At 46.1% G+C, this 21,984-nt stretch overlaps 1 protein-coding gene across 1 annotated transcript; it reads left to right on the top strand.

The window, feature by feature from the left end:
* Positions 1-19,634: 19,634 nt before the first annotated feature.
* On the top strand, positions 19,635-20,372 carry si:ch73-167i17.6 (regulator of G-protein signaling 9-binding protein). The gene has a single exon (XM_056279272.1). It carries the CDS (start codon positions 19,635-19,637, stop codon positions 20,370-20,372), a length of 738 nt encoding a protein of 245 aa, XP_056135247.1.
* Positions 20,373-21,984: the final 1,612 nt, after the last annotated feature.

A 21,984-nucleotide genomic window follows, 5' to 3' on the forward strand; every position in this document is an offset into this window, starting at 1 on the left:
AGCAATCCACTAAAGCAGCTTAAAGGCTGAAACAGGGGACCGAAGCCCTTTCCATTTCCAGAACTGCTGCTATTGCCTCTCTCTCTCTCTCTCGCTCTCGCTCTCGCTCTGTCTCTGTCTCTCTGTCACACACAGTCACTCACTCGCTCTCTTTGTCATTCTCTGGTTCTCAGTTCCCTCCACTCCTCTCTCTGTTTCTATTCATTTTCCCTCTGTCTCCTGATCCTCTTTCTTTCCCTCTTGCTTGCTCTTTCTGCATGCTGGCATGATAAGCACAGCTGCATGCCCTGGGAGCAGCCACAGAGGCCCATGTAAACTCTCTGCAGCAATCTGCCAAGGGATCCCCCCACCTGCAGAAAAAAAGATGTCAGAAACAACCTCTGCAGCATACACTAGAAGGAGCATGAGAGACTGTGATAGGTATGGACAAAAGGCAGTGATATTGGATTCTGACTTGATGTAATTTGGATTCTTGTATCTGATTAAATAATGAATGTTAAGTGTTCATGTTCCATATAAAATCGTTTGACAGGCACCTTGGTCTCCCCTGTGTATTATTACTTTGGCACAGTTTCTTTTTTTGTTGATAGACCAACTTTTGGAGCGAAATGAAGTGAAGCAAAGAGGAGAAGCAGGCAAAGTGGTTATGATCAAGTCAAGTCCCTGTATGTATAGGGAAGGAGCGCAAGGGAGATGTGAGATTTGGCTAACACATGAGAGGATGAGAGAGGGAAGGGGAAAGAGAAATGTATGGAGAGAAAAAGACAGAGAGAGAGAGAGAGAGAGAGAGAGAGAGAGAGAGAGAGAGAGAGAGAGAGAGAGAGAGAGAGAGAGAGAGAGAGAGAGAGAGAGAGAGAGAGAGAGAGAGAGAGAGAGAGAGAGAGAGAGAGAGAGAGAGTTCATGACATGAAGGTCTATTCAGGACAAAATTTAGTACCACTATCACATAAATTGACTCATCAGTAGAGTACAAGTTATTCTCATTTATAGGAACAAGGCACATGCTGGGGACTATAGCAGATTAAAACATGATGGATATTCAATAAAAATGTCAAAATCACTTCACATATTTACACCTCGGCATTCATTGGTCTTCCTTTGATTTAATGCATTGCTACCTCTTCTGATGTGATGTCACATCAGTAGAGGTAGCAACTTCAACAAACTAAGACCAGGCGTTTTTATGCTTTGTCAAAAGAATGATTCAAATTACATTTAAATAGAGATGGAGAGAGGGAGGAACTTCCAGCATCTGCCAAATTAATGAAGACTAATGAGGGTGTATCCTTTATTGTCACACTTAATTAAAAATACAGCAAAAGTAGACTTTGTTATCCAGTCTAGTTCAGAAAATGAAAGTTATAGGATGATAAGGAACATTTTGAGTTTTCCATTTAGGTTACTTTGAAACTAGTGTAACTTTGATTTGTTTTTGTTAGTAAGGAATTACAAAAGAAATAATGTACATCAGATAAAAAAAGCTAGCAAATGGCGACAGGCATGGGCGCAAGTCCATGAATACTGGGATGGCATCCAACGTTTTACCTATGCCCTATGCCCATAGGGTTAGTGGTTGTGTCAGGAAGGGCATCCGACATAAAATTTTGCCAAATCATCATGCGGATTGACAAGACCATACCAGTTCGGTCGAGGCTCCATACTGGATCGGTCAGGGCCCGGGTTAACAACGGCTGGTATAGGTGATGTGCCCTCACCGGGTACCAATGGAAACTGTAAAATCTGCTGTGGCGACCCCTGAGAAACAGGGAACAAGCTGAAAGAAGAAGAAGAAGATAAAAAAGCTACCAACAAAGATCTTTACCACCTCTACTCATCTTTTGTCATATTATCTGGCATTACTAGTGTATTTTTTCCTCCCATAGCCAATTCATATCATGGGCATATTTTATCTAACCTCAGCTGAGCTGCTACAAGAGAACTCAGTGTGCCAGTCTGTGGAGACATCAGACGAGCAGGACTCGGCCTATCGAGACTCCCATCTGAGGAGTAATGTCTTGTTTCAAAGACATAGTGTACGCAGCAGCCTTTCTATTGATTCTTAAGAAGAGATCATCAAGAAAATGTGCCTTTGTTATTTGAATTAAGGCAGCCAGGCAGCAATTCCCCACTGGAGGCAGGAAAGTGAGGAAGAGATAATGGTAGAAAAAGTGTGGTGGCAATGCACGATGGTATAGACAAGCACAAGATGATAGAGGCTGATTTACGTAAGCTATGTTGTGAAGTGCAAACCACATCAACACACACACACACAAACAAAAACTTCCCTGCAAGCTGTTGAGAACAGTCTCGTGTGATTCCACCATATAATCGCAATTACATATACAAAATAAATCTCTGACACAAATATTTAATACATTTTATTCATGCATTTTTATATGTAAAAATATTGAAACATTTAGTTTGCTGGTCCTAAAGGACTTCTGAGGTGTCATGATCTGTACATGCTTCTATTTGGCTATATGCCATAAACTACGACCCCCAAACCTTGAAAAAAGAAAATTAAGAAAAAAATTGCAAGTATTCTCTATAAAACATAAACTGAATAGGACCAGAAGTATCACGACCAAGAAAATTGGAAACGTTTTCCTCCATTATGTCAGAAAGGATATAGACCCCAGCCATGCTGCAAAGGCCTCTGACCATCCTCGGGCTTATCTGTGCCCCGTCTGCTTTTACCTCACTCATACTCTCTCTCTCTCTCTCTCTCTCTCTCTCTCTCTCTCTCTCTCTCTCTCTCTCTCTCTCTCTCTCTCTCTCTCTCTCTCTCTCTCTCTCTCTCTCTCTCTCTCTCTCTCTCTCTCTCTCTCTCTCTCTCTCTCTCTCTCTCTCTCTCTCTCTCTCTCACACACACAGACACAGAGATCCAGTGCAGAAGCCTTTTAGAGGGGATTTTCAGAGAAGGGCAATCTGGTTGCTTTTCAAACACAGCGAGGGTAAAAGGGGTAAGGGCCTTAACCTTTATCCTTGCAGGTCTTGCTTTCCCCTGCACAGTGTGCATGTTACAATTTACTTGACTAAAGCATGATGACCATTATGGAAAGGATAAAACTTTCAAGGGCTAAAAAAGGGGCAAATAATCTATCTCTCGTGTTACAAAGAGATGAGGGTGTCATTGTTCTTTTATTTGTTTTCTATGAATAGAACAATAGGGTGTTTTTATGAGAGCCATCTTTTTGGTCCACTCACTGTTTTCCCATTAAGTTTCCCCATTTCCACCATTAATTATGGCGACAGGCATGGGTGCAAGTCCATGAATACTGGGATGGCATCCAGCGCTTTACCTGTGCCCTCGTCCACAGGGTTAGTGGTTGTGTCAGGAAGAGCATCCGACGTAAAATTTTGCCAAATCAGTATGCAGATTGACAAGACCATATTGGATTGGTTGAGGCCCGCTTTAACAATGGCCAGCATCGGTGCTGTGCCCTCACAGGGTCCAGATGGAAACTGTAAAATCTGCTGTGGCGACCCCTGAAAAACAAGGAAAAAGCTGAAAGAAGAAGAAGACTGTTTCCCCATGAAGTGCAGTTTTTTTTCCTCTAAAGCAAAATCTCTAATGGATTCTTATTAAGGCATCACAGTGGCCCAGTGGATAACACTGTTGACTCACAGCAAGAAGGTCCTGGGTTCAAACTCCGGCCGTCCCATGTCCTTTCTGTGTGGAGTTTGCATGTTCTCCCCGTGTCTGCGTGGGTTTCCTCCCACCATCAAAAAGACATACATGTTGGGGTTAATAGTCCTGTCTGTGCCCCTGACCAAGGCAATGGAAAGAAGAACTGGAGTTGGTCCCTGGGCACTGCAGCTTCTCCACTGCTCCTATAGAATAAGATGGGTTAAATGCAGAGAACAAATTTCGTTGTATGTAGAAAAAAAGGAAAGGACAGGGGTGCTAGGCGTCATTGTGATGTGTATTATTTCTCTGGGTCTTTCTGCCTTGAACTGGAGCATATCTAATGTAGATGTGAGATGAATGAGAGAGGAGGTAAAATGAAATAAAGACAATGAGTCTTGAAGATCAAAATATGTCAATGTAGCAGCATGTATTTTAGGCTGTTGAGCTACAGGAACACCCAGGATTTATGGTGTTTCACCTCAGTAACCTCTTGGTAACACCGTACAACCCTCCCTCAGGTTCTCAGAACTTAACCGCTATCAAAGATGTGATAGGATTAGAGTTAAGCCTTGGAGCCAGCAGATGCCCTGGCTCCTTTTGGCTCAGCTCAGTTTAGCATGGAAAGCTTATAACGCAGTGGAGAAGCTTACTCTACTGCCAAAAAGCCTATATTCATGAGCTTTAGGCCACCTATTTCTGCTTCCAGGAAAGACAGTCTAGATTTTTTTTTATGGGCCAGTTCCATTGTACAGCGGGAGTCATCATCAGAATCCCCTGTAGTAGAAATGAGCAATGTTGACGACAGATCTGGTTAGAAAAAGGAACTATTCTTAATCTGCTACTACTACTTTTGGCTGCTCCCGTTAGGGGTCGCCACAGCGGATCATCCGTTTCCTTTTCTTATTGTCTTCTGCGTCTTCCTCTGTCACACCAGCCCCCTGCATGCCCTCCCTCGCCACATCCATAAACCTCCTCCTTGGTCTTCCTCTTTTCCCCTTCCCTGGCAGCTCCATATTCAGCATCCTTCTCCCAATATACCCAGCATCTCTCCTCCACACATGTTCAACCCATCTCAATCTTGCCTGTCTTGCTTTGTCTCCAAACCATCCAACTTGAGCGGCCCCTCTAATATAATCATTCCTAATCCTGTCCTTCGTCACTCCCAGTGAAAATCTTAGCATCTTTAACTCTGCCACCTCCAGCTCCACCTCCTGTCTTTTCGTCAGTGCCACTGTCTCCAAACCATATAACATAGATGGTCTCACGACCATCTTGTAAACCTTCCCTTTAACTCTTGCTGGTACCCTTCTGACGCAAATCACTCCTGACACTCTTATCCACCCACTCCACCATGCCTGCACTCTCTTCTTCACCTCTCACCTGCACTCCCTGTTACTTTGGACAGTTAACCCCAAGTATTTAAACTCATATGCCTTTGTCCCCTCCACTCCTTGCATCCTCACCATTCCACTGTCCTCTCTCTCATTCACACATAGGTATTCCGTCTTGCTCCTACTGACTTTCATTCCTCTTCTCTCCAGTGCATACTTCCACCTCTCCAGGCTCTCCTCAACCTGCACCCTACTCTTGCTACAGATCACAATGTCATCCGCGAACATCATCGTCCATGAATACTCCTGCCTGATCTTGTCCATCAACCTGTCCATCACCATTGCAAACAAGAAAGGGCTCAGAGCCGATCCTTGATGTAATCCCACCTCCACCTTGAACCCATATGTCATTCCAACCGCACACCTCACCATTGTCACACTTCCCTCATACATATCCTGCACCACTCCTACATACTTCTCTGCTACTCCCGACTTCCTCATACAATACCACACCTCCTCTCTCGGCACCCTGTCTTATGCTTTCTCTAAATCTACAAAGACACAATGTAACTCCTTCTAGCCTTCTCTATACTTCTCAATCAACATTCTCAAAGCAAACATCACATCTGTGGTGCTCTTTCGTGGCATGAAAGCATACTGCTGCTCGCTAATCATCACCTCTCCTCTTAACCTAGCTTCTATTACTCTTTCCCAAATTTTCATGCTGTGGCTGATCAACTTTATACCTCTGTAGTTGCTACAGTTCTGCACATCGCCCTTGTTCTTGAAAATTGGTACCAGTATACTTCTCTGCTCCTCAGGCATCCCCTCACTTTCCAAGATTGTGTTAAACAATCTAGTTAAAAACTCCACTGCCATCTCTCCTAAACATCTCCATGCCTCCACAGGTATGTCATCAGGGCCAGCTGCCTTTCCACTCTTCATCCTCTTCATAGCTGCCCTCACTTCCTCCTTGCTAATCCGCGGAACTTCCTGATTCACTATCCCTACATCATCCAACCTTCTCTCTCTCTCATTTCCTTCATTCATCAGCCCCTCAAAGTATTCCTTCCACCTGCTCAACACACTCTCCTCGCTTGTCAGCACATTTCCATTTCTATCCTCGGTCACCCTAACTTGCTGCACATCCTTCGCAGCTCAGTCCCTCTGTCTAGCCAATCGGTACAAATCCTTTTCTCCTTCCTTAGTGTCTAACCTGTCATACAACTCACCATACGCCTTTTACTTTGCCTTTGCTACCTCTCTCTTCACTTTACGCTGCATCTCCTTGTACTCCTATCTACTTTCTTCATCTCTCTGTCTATCCCACTTCTTCTTTGCCAACCTCTTCCTCTGTATACTTTCCTGTACTTCCTCATTCCACCAGCAAGTCTCCTTGTCTTCCTTCCTCTGTCCTGATGACACACCAAGTACCTTCCTAGCTGTCTCCCACACTATTTCTGAAGTGGTTGCCCAGCCATCCGGCAACTCTTCAGTACCACCCAGTGCCTGTCTTAACTCCTGCCTGAACTCCACACAACAGTCTTCCTTCTTCAACTTCCACCATTTGATCTCCGGCTGTGTCTTCACTCGCTTCCTCTTCTTGTTCTCCAAAGGCATCCTACAGACCACCATCCGATGCTGCCTAGCTACGTTCTCCCCTGTCACCGACTTGCAGTCTCCAATCCCTTTTAGATCGTGCCTTCTACATAAGATATAGTCCATCTTTGTGCACTTTCCTCCACTCTTGTATGTCACCCTGTGTTCCTCCCTCTTCTTGAAATATGAATTCACCACAGCCATTTCCATCCTTTTTGCAAAATCGACCACCATCTGTCCTTCCACATTTCTCTCCTTGACACCATACCTTCCCCTCACCTCCTCATCACCTCTGTTCCCTTCACCAACATGTCCATTGTAGTCTGCACCAATCACCACTCTCCCCTCCTTGGGTACCCTCTCCACCACGTCATCCAACTCACTCCAGAATTCTTCTTTCTCGTCCATCTCACACCCAACTTGTGGGGCATATGCGCTGATAACATTCAGCAATACACCTTCAATTTCCAGCTTCATACTCATCACTCTATCTGACACTCTGTTCACCTCAAGCACGCTCTTGACATACTCTTCCTTCAGGATTACCCCTACCCCATTTATCCTCCCATTCGCACCATGGTAGAAGAGTTTGAACCCACCTCCGATACTCCTGGCCTTACTCCCCTTCCACCTGGTCTCTTGCACATACAGTATGCCTACCTTTCTTCTTTCCATCGTATCAGCCACCTCTCTCCCTTTACCAGTCATAGTGCCAACATTAAAAGTTCTGACTCTCACCTCCACACGCCTACCCTTCCTCCTCTCTAGCTGCCTCTGGACATGCCTTCCCCCTCTCCTTCTCCTTCACCCAACAGTAACATAGTTTCCACCGGTACCCTGCTGGTTAACGGTACCGGTGGCGGTCGCTGGTAACCCGGGCCTCAACCGATCCGGTATGGAAATCTTATTTATGATCTGTATATTTGATTTGGCAATGATTTTATGCTGGATGCCCTTCCTGACGCAACCCTCCCCATTTGTCTGTGCTTGGGACCGGCACTAAGAATGCACTGGCTTGTGCATCCTCAGTGGCTGGGTTAGGAACTATTCTTAATCAATAGTTCCTAACGCGATTAATTAAGGAACTATTCTTAATCAATTGCTAAAAAAAACAAACCCTTTTTTAAATTCAGCAAGGCAGCAGCATGCTATACTTGAAAGCGACACTTATAGAAAAAAGTGTGTCCACCTGCAAATTGTCTTCGATGTGGCGATAACCCTCCAAGATAACGCCGAACTCTCTTTAAGGCTTTTATAGAAGAGCTTAGGCTGTTGCTTATGCCTCTTCCCTCTCCCACTACTCCCTTTTCCTGTTGCATCACATTCTGCCAACAATCAATACAAAGTTAATTGGAGGGCTTGAGGGGTAAGTTTAGCTTTCCTTCCCTTAGGGGTTGAGGGTGTTAAACAGGGCAGTATTGAATGTGTGCATGTGTGTGTGTGTGTGTGTGTGTGTGTGTGTGTGTGTTAGCACACAGGGCGTGTGTGATGCGTCAGTGCAGTAATACTGGGGTAGTAGTGCTTGTAGTTAGTGCATGCTGCATGCTGCTTCTGCTTGCTACTTCTGCTTTAAGCTACTGCCACCGGCTAGCCCTCTTTGCGGTGGTGAAAAGAGGAGCCGAGTGCGTAAGTCTTCCCTGCCGGTAGCCTCTCTACCGCCAAGACTCCTGCAGTTCTCTTCATGGCCACACACGGTAACTGGGTACCTTGCAGTCCCTGACTAAACGGTAGGGGATCTCGGAGCTACAGTGGTCCCCAGAGGTCTAATGCACAGGCCCATGTGAAGTGGACATGCCCTGGCATTGACCAACCACTGTCCCGCTGCCTTGTGGTTAAGTCTAGGATGACAAAGGCTAGGTGAGCACACCCTGAGAGAAAAGCAACATGAATGGCGGCGCACGACAGGCTGTCCTTCGACAGACCGGAGCTCCGGCAGCCTCCTGCAGCTGTGGAAGAGTACTGGTCGTCTTGGGCTCCCCTTGCCACCAGATCCGACCCTCTCACAGCGAAGAAGTGGTGCTGGGACATGCGCACCCCCAGCGGCACTCTAAATAATCTCTTTGCGCAGGTATCCACCTCTGCCTCGGTGAGACCAGTAACCGGAATATGGATCAAAGCCTGGCGGCAATGGGGTGTCTGGTGACGGGAGCAGGTATGAATGCTCTGGAAGCTCCTAATCAGACCCCTGCACGTCAGTGGCACAGGGCTATTCATGGTCGCCAGCAGCTGGGTTTGAGTGGCAAGTGCTCTCGCCAGACCCCTGTGTGACTGAGCCGCCCTATTTAGGAGCTACACTGCTCACCCCAACTGGGGAAGGGCCTAGAAAAGGTGGCCTAAACATTGCCCACTCAAAACATCCTGGATAGGCTACCGCACCTATCGGGACATTCCACTCTGTGGTCGAAAAAAATCAGGTAAAAAACATCTCAGAGGAGCTGTTGCCTGAGTCACAGTGTGGGTTCAGGAGGAATAGGAGTACTGTGGACATGATGTTCACAGCACGGCAACTCCAGGAGAAGTTTAGGGAGCAACACTAGGACCTCTTCATAGTCTTCATCGACCTGTCAAAGGCTTTCGACACAGTCAACAGGGACATCCTATGGAGCGTCCTCCTGAAGTTTGGCTGCCCACGAAAGTTTGTCAACATCCTTCAACAATTTCATGTGGGGATGATAGCACGTGTGACCATTGGAGGCCAGGAATCCGAGCCCTTCAGGGTGTGCACCGGGGTACGTTAGGGGTGCATCCTTGCTCCAGTTCTTTTTAACATCTTCCTCCTGTGTGTGACATTGCTGCTCCATGAGGAAATCAGGAAGGACAGTGGGGTTACTGTGGACTTCAGACTAGATGGAAACCTATTTAACATCTGTGGGCTCGAAGCAGTCACAAAAATGACATCTGAGCACATCATCGAGCTACAGTACGCAGATGACTGTGCAGTTGTGATCCACACATCGGAGGCACTGCAAGCTACCCTTGCAGCTGCTACAAGGGCGTATGGTAGGCTGGGTCTCTCTATAAACGTGGCAAAGACTGAAGTAGTATGCCAGTGGGCATCTACTCCTCCATCTCATTCACCAACCTTCACCATCTCCGACAAACCACTTGCAAGAGTGGAATCCTTCAAATACCTGGGCAGCTTCCTCTCTGACGACTGCAGCACCGACAGGGAGATACAAAACCGGATTAAGCAAGCGTCATCCTCTTTTGGCAGACTTAGGAGAAGGGTCTTTCAAAACAAAGACCTCAACCGCCACACCAAAATATCTTTCTACTTGGCAGTTGTCATCACAACTCTCCTCTACAGCTGTGAGGCATGGATCCTGTACAGCCACCACCTGAGGACGCTTGAGGTCTTCCACATCAGATGCCTACAATGCATCCTGAGGATAACCTGGCGTGACCGAGTGCCCCATACTGAAATATTCCATAAGACCAACTGCATCAACATGGAGGCTACCGTCACCCAGCACCAACTTCGATGGCTCGGTCACGCCATCAGGATGCCGAAGGAGCGCTTACTGCGTAAAGTGCTGTATGGCCAGCTACATCTTGGACGCTGCTTGGCAGGGGGCCAGAAAAACGGTACAAAGACCAACTGAAGACCATCATAAAAAAGTGCGGCCTGAACCTGAGCCAGCTGGAGGATACTACCGCCCAACGCTCCATCTGGCGGCAGCTCTGTCAACAAGGGGTGCCAAAGCTCGAGGAGGACCGAGGTGATCGACGGACAAGGAGACATCTAAAGAGACATCAAGCCAGTACCACACCTACACTCCCAGTCAGTGCTCTCACCTCTTCTGTCTGTGGCAAACAGTGTGGATCATGGATTGGGCTTTACAGCCATAAGAAGACTCTAAAGTAACAGAGGCAGGGTTGTCATCGTCGGACACGACGGACAACCTTAAGCGAGCAAGTAAGTGTGTGTGTGTGTGTGTGTGTGTGTGTGTGTGTGTGTGTGTGTGTGTGTGTGTGTGTGTGTGTGTGTGTGTGTGTGTGTGTGTGTGTGTAGGTAGGTGGGTGTATGTGTTCCAGGTTTGAGTGAAGATCATCCTCAGTCAGGACCTTTGTGGAGTGGAGCCATGACTCATGGATAACCTTGCTGCTGCGTGCTACACTGTGTGAGAGACCACATTGTGGATGGGGTGCATTAATAATTCAACAAAAATTCACTTCCTCTCTGTCCTTCCCTGCTTCCCCTTTCTCCTTTTTCTCTCCTGCTGATGCCCTGCTTCTATTTCTAACTCACTGAATCTTCATTGTACCACCAAAAACTCCCTCTGTCTCTCCCCGCCAACCCACTCATCCCAAATCACTTTAAAAAAGCTGCAACACACTTTTAAATCCAAATCTGAGAGCCACCCAAGTAATAACGTGCTTTTAGTGGATTTGCTCCATTTTAGTAATAAGCTAACTGATTACTTTTATGTCATCATATAACATAAGGGCCATGCCGAGTGCTGTACAATTTCATTTTGAGACACTGGGTGATGGGATTAGGATGTGGGCATTGTTGAGAGTGTTGTATTTCTGCTGGAGGTGTCAAGGATAGGGTGTTAAGAGTATTTTAGTAGATAATACTTTGAACCTGATGTGGTTTTTTCCCCAAACATAGGATCTCCATCTGCCACTAACATTTCTCCTCAATGGATCATGGGGTGGAGCATATGCCAAAATGTAACATTTGAACCACTGGGCATCCTCCATCCAGCATTCATCTGCTCATTCTGTGGTGCTCACTGGAGCCTATTCTTTAGCAAACACTTTAAAGTGGGTTTTAAAGGACAAAACTCATTTTGTTTTCCCTGAAACATGTAACGAAACAACACAGATACAGCATATGAGTCTTTACTGTAAAAAACAAAAACAAAATCAATCTTTCAAAGCTGTCTGACCTCACACTATCTGAACCATAACCCTTACCATTTTCAGGAAAACTGGATGAAACAGCTGAAGTTGATGTCTACTCTATGCTGATCTATATTTCTATCAGTGATACATAGGATCTGTTGCAGGGTGGTGTGATAATTTGCATTGTGGTTAGCACTCTGGAGTTATAGCAAGATCCCGACTGTTTCTTTGTGTTCACATGGGTTTCCTCCCACAGTTCAAATTCAGGCGTGTTGGGGGACTTGGATAACTTGAATGGCCCATAGATATCCATGAGAGTGTGTATGGGCCCTGTGATAGACTCATGACCAGTCCAGGGTGTCTCCCTACCTTCTGCCGAATACCTGCTTGGCTACACTCCATCCCTTGGGACACTGCATTTGATTAAACAACTATAGAAAATGAATGAATGAAAGGACCGAACACATCCCTCACACCATGAACTAGTATGAGAGCTGAGGTATTAATGTTTCATGGGTTATAAAAACCATGCGTGGAAGTTTAAGGAAGGGGCTTTACCTATGGATGTCATCGTGGTTAACAAGAGAAATAAATTTAAGCAATGCCAACATCTTGTGTCATTATTTCTTTATGAGTGTATTCTTGTTTGACAGTTCTCTGACCGAATATGAATTCAAGTGCGGGAGAGTGATGGAGCTTATTGATGCATGAGCTATTCGTTCCATATGATGAAAAGTAAAAAGCGAGAGAAGGGTGACCACCATTAAAAGATGCATTAACGTAATGCTAATCCTAGGACTTTTAGAAACCTGCTAATCTGGATTAAAGAGATCGTAGATCATTTTACAGCTTGGGTTGGTTACCCTCCCCCACTAAAAACACACAGACACGTGCACGCGCATGCACACACACACACACATACACATCATCATCATCATCAGCAGTCAGTCGGGGTCGAGTATGACTGTCCTCCCTCTGGGTCCTCAGGTGAGCGTAGAGGCCAGTCCTGAAGCCACATAATGGGAGGACACCTGTGCATGACAGCTTATTACATGGAATGGCTGATGCACATGCAGCCATCACACGGTCCTTGGCAGGGAGTGGCCAGAGTCCTATGGCATTGAGAACCAAGAAGATTGGGGACCACCCTCTCCTGCAGCCTTCACCCACCTTCACTGCAGTTGTGACCTAGAGACATCTTCTGCCATTTCTGCCATTAAAGTCTTTGTTGGATCACACTTCATCTGGAACCTCCCCCTTGACCAATCCGCCTTGGATGACCTTACCAGGAGCCAAGCTCCGGATGGCATAGCTCTTGGGCTCATTGGTACACGGAAGCTTCTCCATCACAGTAGGGTGGTGATCCAGGAGAAGACACAGAAACACACACAGACACAGACACACAGACACAGACACAGACACAGACACAGACACAGACACAGACACACACACACACACACACACACACACACACACAGATTATATTCATTCCCTAACCTTAACCATCATAACTACATGCTTAACCTTAACCCTTACCCTAACTTTAACGTAATCCTAATTCTAATCTTAACCCTAGACCCAATTCCTAAATGGGAACCCATAAAATATCCCACAAGGTAGGTGGTTTCTGGTTTTACTGTCCCAACAGCCTCCACTGGGATAGAAAAACTAGCATGTGCGCGCACACACACAGACACACACACAGACACACACACAGATACACACACACACACACACACACACACACACACACACACACACACACACACACACACACACACACACACACACACACACACACACACACACACACACACACACAGGTATCCAGGATTTTTTTCATCTCTTGTGGTTCTCATTTCATCTTCATATTAACCTCTAAACTGAGGCTGTATATGAAAACACAAGGGCCCATCTTCCCATGCAGACATAACACTGTGCACTGCGCCAGACAAAGAGAGAACTATCACTGAATACTTCCATGTTCAGGGGGTTTCATTGTCCATAAATGAGTTCAGGTTTATTTCTAGATGTGACAATGGAGAAGGGAGATTGGATCATGGACTGTAGCAAACAGCATCAGACTTTATTTGCCAACATGTAGTTGATTGATAGGGTTTACTACATAGTACAATAATAATGCAACTACCAGACAGTCTTAACCATCTGGATAAATGAAAGATAATATAGTATGCGTTTATAGGTTAGCTTGGATGCCTTTATATGAATATTGCAATTATATGTCTCATATTCTGCTTATTTAAGATCTGTGTCTTTCCATTGCTTTCATGCATATTTTAACTTGATTACTTGTCAACGAATATTTCTGATCAAATCTGGTTTTGAAGATCTGATAGTAATGGGAGGAAGTACTAGGTGTTTGTGCAACCAGGCACTGATATCTTAGCATGATTGGATGATAGGAGTTGATTATAACAACAACCACAACTACAGCCTCAGTCTTATCTTGGATAATTTTGTGATGAGGAGTCACTTACTCCTCATCACTTACACCGATCAGCCAAAAAAATTAAAACCACCTGCCTAATATTGTGTAGGCCCCCTCATGTCACCAAAACAGCTCTGACCCATCCAGGCATGGACTCCACAAGACCCCTCTTGAAGGTGTCCTCTGGTATCTGGCACCAAGACATTAGCAGCAGTTCCTTTAAGTCCTGTAAGTTGCGAGGTGGCGCCTCCATGGATCAGACTTGTTTTTCCAGCACATCCCACAGACACTCAATCGGATTGAGATCTGGAGAATTTGGAGACCAAGGCAACACCTTGAACTCTTTGTCATGTTCCTCAAACCATTCTTGAACAGTTTTTGCAGTATGGCAGGGTGCATTATCCTGGTAAAAGAGGCCACTGTGTCGATGCAGTTGCCCACTGGGGACCGGGGTTCACGCCCCAGTCTCGTCAGATCCGACTATGGCCGGACTCGATGAGGCAGCAATAATTGGCAGCGCTGTCTTCGGGAGGGGGGCGGAGTCGGCTTGTGTTCGTCACATGAATGCGTCTCTGTGTGTGTCAGAAAAAGCAGTGGTTCGGCCTGGATTCACCTGGTCACGGAAGTGGCGAGGCGTCTCCTTCGAGACTGCTGGCCGGAGAAATGCAGCTGGCAAATGCATGCAGTACGAGGGTGGGTGTTTGAATTAAAATAGGGATAGATTCGCCACTAAATTGTGAGAAAAAGGGAAAAATCAGAAATAAATTTATACATATAAAAAAAGAGGCCACTGTCATCAGGGAATACTGTTGCCATAAAGGGGTGTACCTGGTCTGCAACATGGTTTAGGTAGGTGGTACATGTCAAGTAACATCCACATGAATGAATGCCAGGACCCAAGGTTTCCCAACAGAACATTGCCCAGAGCATCACACTGCCTCCACCAGCTTGCCTTCTACTCATAGCACATCCTGAGGCCATCTCTTCCCCAGGCAAATGATGCACACACACCTGGCCGTCCACATGATGTAAAAGAGACTGTGATTTATCAGACCAGGCCACCTTCTTCCATTGCTCCATGGTTCAGTTTTGATGCTTACGCACCTATTATAGGCACTTTCAGAGGTGGACAGGGGTCATCATGGGCACTCTGACTGGTCTGTGGCTACACAGCCCCATACACAGCAAGCTGTGATGCACTGTATGTTCTGACACCTGTCTATCATAGCCAACATTAACTTTTCCAGCAATTTGAGCTACAGTAGCTCTTCTGTGGAACAGACCAGATGGGCTAGCCTTCACTCCCTGTGCACATCAGTGAACTTTGGGCACCCATGACCCTGTCGCCAGTTCACTGGTTGTCTTTCATTGGACCACTTTTGGTAGGTCCTGATCACTGCATACCATGAACACCCCACAAGGGCTGCTGTTTTGGAGATGCTCTGACCCAGTCATCTAGCCATCACAATTTGGCCTTTGTCAAAGTTGCTCAGATCCTTACACTTGCCCATTTTTCCTGCTTCCAACACATCAACTTCAAGAACTGACTGTTCACTTGCTGCCTAATATATCCCACCCCTTAACAGGTGCCACTGTAACGAGATAATCATTGTTATTCACTTACATGTCAGTGGTTTTAATGTTTTGGCTGATCGGTGTATCTCTGTGTTAAGTGGTCACCAGATGAAGGGCTGTCAATGATTATGTCAGCACCTAACTGCACTTCAAAAGGAGTTGACCTATCCTGCCCCCTTAAGATCATAATTGTCAGAGGCAGGGTGGGGTTTTAACCCTCACCATTTTTATCTGCTGTAACACACAAATATAAAGGAGTGGTGCCCACTGGTTAGAAGTCGCTGTGGAAATAGTTTCAAAGCAGTGGAAGTCAGTTTTCCTCGGTACTACAAAAACATGTGGCTTAGCCTAGATGTGTGTTATGGTTCAGAAACAAGTGGCTTTAGTGAACAACCTTCTACCAGCTGTCCAACCTAACCTTAGGATGTAATTTATGATATGAGCAGAGCAGGGCCATGTGAGATTAAATCCAGCATATGATTATAGAGGAAACTATGCCGATTAGAAATGCAACAGTTGTGATGCATAAAATATACATGTACGATTCAGAGTGTATGACAAACAAGAGAGAGCCATTACATATCAGCCAAAGGAGATGGAAAATAGGTGTGAAGTGAGTGGGTCAATTCGTTACTTACCTACTGATAGGAAAACCAGAAAAAAAGGTCACTCCAGAAGGACCAGGTTGTTCATTTCAGAACAATCAGTCTTGTATATTCCAGCTGAAACATGGTTGTACATTTACACATAGCACACTTGTGCCACACTTAGCAGGGTAACATGCTGGACCGGATTATCCATATATGGCACTGGGCGAGTGCCCAGGGACACCAGCCAATTTGCCGTGCTGGGGGGGAACCAAATGATTAAGACAATGACTAGACTTTTAAAATATTTTGAATATTTTAAAACATTTGTCATATTTTCTGTGCGTCTTTCAGCACCATAGAGACGTGGAGGGAGATAGACACTGTTTATTTCAGTAACAAGAGTAGGCCCTGTTTGGGTGTAATTCCCCTTCTGACCACAAGGTGGGTTTCAGCGGGAGAGTGGCGCTGTTCATCCGGTCACCACGGGACAGACAGGCAGACAGACAGATTCCTTCCATTTATTGCTGACAATAAATATGTTCAAAGACCATTTTACTTATCCATCCTAATGTGAGAAGGAAAATAAAGTCATTTATAAATGTTGCATCTGCCGTTTCTGACCAGGAAAACGAGAAAAAAAGCCCTTTCGTTTGTGGATTTTGAAATGAAAATGAAATCACTATTCTGTTTTCATTTCTTTAATTTCTGTTTCTGAAATCAAGAGAACAACCAAACCACCGTGATTTATAATATCTTACACACTGCAATACATTGTCTCAATGTGCTCTTCCCTATACCTTCACATCACCTCACCTGGTGCTCTATGATCATTCAGTTGTTGAAATGGTTGCTTGTGACAGTCATTATCAGGCTTGCCTAATCTGGTATATGGTATGAGGATTTTTTTTAGAAATGCTCTGTAATGGTTTTGCATGTAGGCCTCATAGTACAGGCCATTTATGATGTAAATAAAGATATTTAGCATGATGTGTTGCATTGGGATGTGGGTTGCATTCAAATTTGAGCTTCAGTGTAAGGGCATTTGTGGGCCCATGTCTATGGTAAGGCTTTTCAGGTTGGGTCTTACATTTTTCTTTAATATGTGTGATGAGCCTGTAATTTAGCTATACATTTATGTAAATCTATTTTCTTTAAACCCATAGTAAATTTCACTTTTTTTATTTGGATCCCCCCCCCTTTTTTTTCTCCCCAATTGTATCCGGCCGATTACCCCACTCTTCCGAGCCGTCCCGGTCGCTGCTCCACCCCCTCTGCCGATCCGGGCAGGGCTGCGGACTACCACATGCCTCCTCTGATACATGTGGAGTCGCCAGCCGCTTCTTTTCACCTGACAGCGAGGAGTTTCGCCAGGGGGACATAGCGCGGGGGAGGATCACGCTATTCCCCCCAGTTCTCCCTCCGCTCGATCAGGCGCCCCGACCGACCAGAGGAGGCGCTAGTGCAGCGATCAGGACATATACCCACATCCAGCTTCCCACCCGCAGACACGGCCAATTGTATCTGTAGGGACGCCCGACAAAGCCGGAGGTAACATGGAGATTCGAACCGACGATCCCCATGTTGGTAAGTAACGGAATAGACCGCTACGTTACCCAGACGCCCCTGCTTCCTTATTTCTTGCAGTGCCCTCCATTCTTCAGGCCATTAAACTACACTGCAGACGCTGGATCATTAGGCTCCATCCGCTTCAATAATGCAAAAAGAGCAAAGCAGCCAAACACCGCTCTGCCCCTTGCTTATCGGCACAGTAGGTGCCTACTAGGTAAACAGCACAATATTGAGCCAGCGCTGCGTGTAACTGGCATCCTTTTTTGTGCATGGACAAGTGCCTGAACTTTAATTGTGCAGCACCACCAATAAACAAAAAAATGAAATGAAAAGATAAAAAGATAAAAATAAAAATAATTAAGTTAAAGACACATTTGTTGATGTCACTTGCATGCACATGCACACAGGACTTCTAAATGTGCAGCAAATGATAAAAAAGTATTTTCTTGTGTTGACTGTGTTGGTGAATTCAAACAAAGACACATACACACAAGCACACACGAACACAAGCGCACCCCCCCCCCCACACACAATCGTACCATGTTACCCTATACTTTTGAAGACCCCTCACTGACTACATTCATTCCTAGCCCTTAACCATATCCTTAACCATCATAACTACATGTCTAACTTTAACCCTTACCCCAATCTTAACACCAAAACCAAGTCCTAACCTTAAAATAGGCCCTTTTACTTATGGGGACCCATAAAATGTCCCCACAGGAAGGTGGTTTCGAGTTTTTCTATCCTAATGGGGACATTTGGTCCCCATTAAGATGGAAAAACCTGACTCTCTCTCTCTCTCTCTCTCGCTCTCTCTCGCTCTCTCTCTCTTTCTCGCTCTCTCTCATGCACGCGCGCGCGCACGCACACACACACACACACACACACACACCATACCAAATGGTCGTTTTGATACCGGGTTGGAGGAGGAGTAGAGAAGAATGGAAGAATAACAACATTTTCCCTTCTTTTATTGGTAGGCATCTAACAATATTGCTGCCTACGGACTGGACAGAGCAGCCAACCACAAGGCGAATGCGTTGTCGATGCTTTGGTGACCGACCAATGGGCACGAGGCGGCTCTCCCGTCTAGGCAGCCTTGACGCCTCGCCGCTGAATGGCTCCGTCCTGCGTGCGCTGCGCTCGCTCGCCGCTATTTAAACAGGGGAGAGAGTGCTGAAGTGGACAGCTCCGAAGCAAGAATATAAACGCACGAGTTTGACACGATGGTTGGGTTGCTTCCCGCGACAGGCGCTCTGACACCGCTGCGCTTCACCCCTGTGCCATGACAGAGAATCGCCGAGATTTATCGAAAGGTGGACCGGAGGAGGTTTTTTTTAATCGCTTTTCTGCTCGCTGTTGACGAACCACACACACACACACACACACACACACACACACACACACACACACACACACACACACACACACACACACACACACACACACACACACACATTTATATTTCATATGCTCTGTTTTGTGTCTGCAAACGGATTGACGCAGATGATGTGACACCTGTAGCATCGATCTGCTTGGAAATTTGCATCTTGTTGCATAAACCGCGGATTTTTTTCTTTTTTTTTAAAGCGTGGGCTTTTTGTGGAACACTACGGCTAAAGATAGATACAGATTCACCCCCCCCCTTTCGTTTTGTTTTTTTTTAAACAGCAAAGGTGATCCAACGCGGTTTGATCTTGAAGCGCCAAGGCATACTAGCCCAAAGCCATTTACGGACGCATTAATTTGTAAGCCGCTCACTCTGCTCGCCGCGAGGACGGCAGACACAGCTAGAGAGCAATTTGCTGTGACGAGGGCGCAGAGTGGATTGGAGCGGCTAACGGCGTGTGTGTGTGCGCGCGTTTATGTGTGTACTCTCTCTGCCACCTGGAAACTGAAATAAGGACACGGTTGAATAAAGGATAAAGGAACCGACGGCTCGCCATCATATCTCCTTACCCATCTTTTTTCTTTTTTTTTTGGATTTTGTCTTTTTTGTTTTGTTTTGCACGACACTCATCATCCCTACACCAGAGATGGGGAAAGACGAATGCAAAACAATGCTGGACGCGCTGAATAAAGTCACCGCCTGTTACAGACATCTGGTCATCGCTCTGGGCAGCACCTCGGACTCACAGAACCTGCGGGAGGAGCTGAAGAAGACCCGCAAAAAGGCCCAAGAGCTGGCCGTCGCCAACAGGACTAAACTGACCAGTTTGCTCAAAGACAAAACTATCAGCAAGGAGGACCGCGCCGAGTACGAGCGGCTATGGGTGCTGTTCTCCAGCAGCATGGAGCTGCTGGAGGTGGACATGAAGAGGTCCCTGGAGATCGGCCAGGACTTCCCCCTCAAGGTCCCCACGAGGCACCTCATCCAGACGGGGATGACCGGAAGCACCACCACGGTGGCCGCCCGCGCCATGAGCGTGCAGAACATGAAGTACGAAGCGGACAGCAACATCGACACGGCCGACCTGAGGGAGCTGCAGGCTGAGATCGGCCAGGTGGGGCAGATGATGGAGGAGATGGAAATGAAGGTGCAGGTGGCGCCCTGGGCGGTGGAGGCGAAGCAGGAGGCGGGCGCTGAGCTCAAGTCCAACCTGAGCGTGGGAAACTCCTCCGTCGGTGTCATCTCCATCTGCGAGGAGGAGCCCAAAGACGACGAGGGAGGAGAGAGGGAGACCAACTTCGCGTCGTTTTGCGCCGTGATCGTGTTTTTCGTCATCGTTACCGTCGCCGGCGTTTTGGGATACCTGGTGATCAACATGTCCTGAGCGGCGTCATTACCCACCCTGTGACGGACATGCACCGGCCAGGTTGCCCCCGCGCGTGAGGAAAACCAACAAAACAAAACACTGGCGGATACGTGGCCAGCATCTGCACCATGAAGGGCGAGCTGGGAAACTGCGGGATAACCCGGGTTATGGGTGATAAAGTTGCTAGACGCCATGTATTCATAGGGGGATGGGGGTGGACTAGCTAACGTAGCACTGTAGCCACTGCCTGTTATGGTTCGGGGGGAAGTGGATGCTGCAGCGTCGCGCGCAGTTTGAGAGAGACCAAATCTTTTTTTTCTTTTTTTCTTCTTCCATTATCATTCATTTGAGCGGGAACAGTGACGTGACAGTGTCTGGCCACAACAACGCTACAAAATATGTCGCCGCTGACACGTAATCCAAATGGATTAGTCGAAAAGCTCACGGGTAAATGTAGTTTACCGTTGTTAAGTACTCCCCCCGATCTCCTGCTGTCCGCTGCTTTAAAGCTATTAGTTCACGACAAGCAGGCAGTAAACACAATTCAGTTTCTTTTTTAAAGATAGAGGCTGTTTAGTCACAGAATTAGGGTCATTTGTGGGTTGGTTCAGTGGCCTGTAATGTCTGATCATCACAGTCAATTTGCTGTGTTCTGTAAGAGAGGGTTTAATGAGAGGCCGTTTGTAGGAGGAAGATATCTCACATATATCCATAACGATGTGGACTCACACCACAGTGTGACTATTGCAGATTCATTAGAAAAGGGGAAAGTTCACACACTTTTCCCCAGAAAGCATTCTGTTTAACTGTGCGACTGTTTCGGTCATTTTCAAGGTTTCATTTGAACAGTGTTGAATGTATAACATTGCAAAATGTGAATAGAGGATTTGTAAATACAATCTTCTTCCGTGTCAGATAATGTAAATACAATGGAGTATATTTATTATAATAAAAAAAAATCTAAAATACACATCAGCAGCTGTAATTTCTACAACTAATTTAAATGATAATGTGCATGTATCAGAATAGATATTTGGATAGTTGCAGATTGAAGCAGGCATTTAGGTTAACCAAATCCACTTTATTGACACCACTTAAGCCTGATTTACTCAAAAGTATTACCACCAGGATGAGTTAACTTAGACGTAAGCCACCTTGGACCAAAGTAGCATTTGATGTTAAAACAAATGGTGACTATGTTAGCCAAGGGTCCCTAACTTTAACTCTGTAATGTCATTAGTTGTAAGACTCTTTGACAGTATTCCTGGGCCAGCAGGTGGGGGCTGGCCTGTACTCCTGTAGTGATGATTGGCTGTTGGAGATGAAACCACCGAGAGTGCAAGAGACAGAAAAAAAGGAGAATGGGAGGGAAAGAGAGAGATAGAGAGTGACAGAGAGACAGAGAGCGAGAGAGAACGAGAGATTCAAGATTTGAGTTTAAAGAACTTCATTGTTATTGTGCAAGCACCACGAAATTGCAGGTGTGTCAGCCCTAAAAAAAGAGAGGGAGACAGCAAGCAAGCGAGAGAGAGAGAGAGAGAGAGAGAGAGAGAGAGAGAGAGAGAGAGAGAGAGAGAGAGAGAGAGAGAGAGAGAGAGAGAGAGAGAGAGAGAGAGAGAGAGAGAGAGAG

Source organism: Lampris incognitus, chromosome 4, assembly GCF_029633865.1.
Source record: "Lampris incognitus isolate fLamInc1 chromosome 4, fLamInc1.hap2, whole genome shotgun sequence".
Classification (NCBI taxonomy): domain Eukaryota; kingdom Metazoa; phylum Chordata; class Actinopteri; order Lampriformes; family Lampridae; genus Lampris; species Lampris incognitus.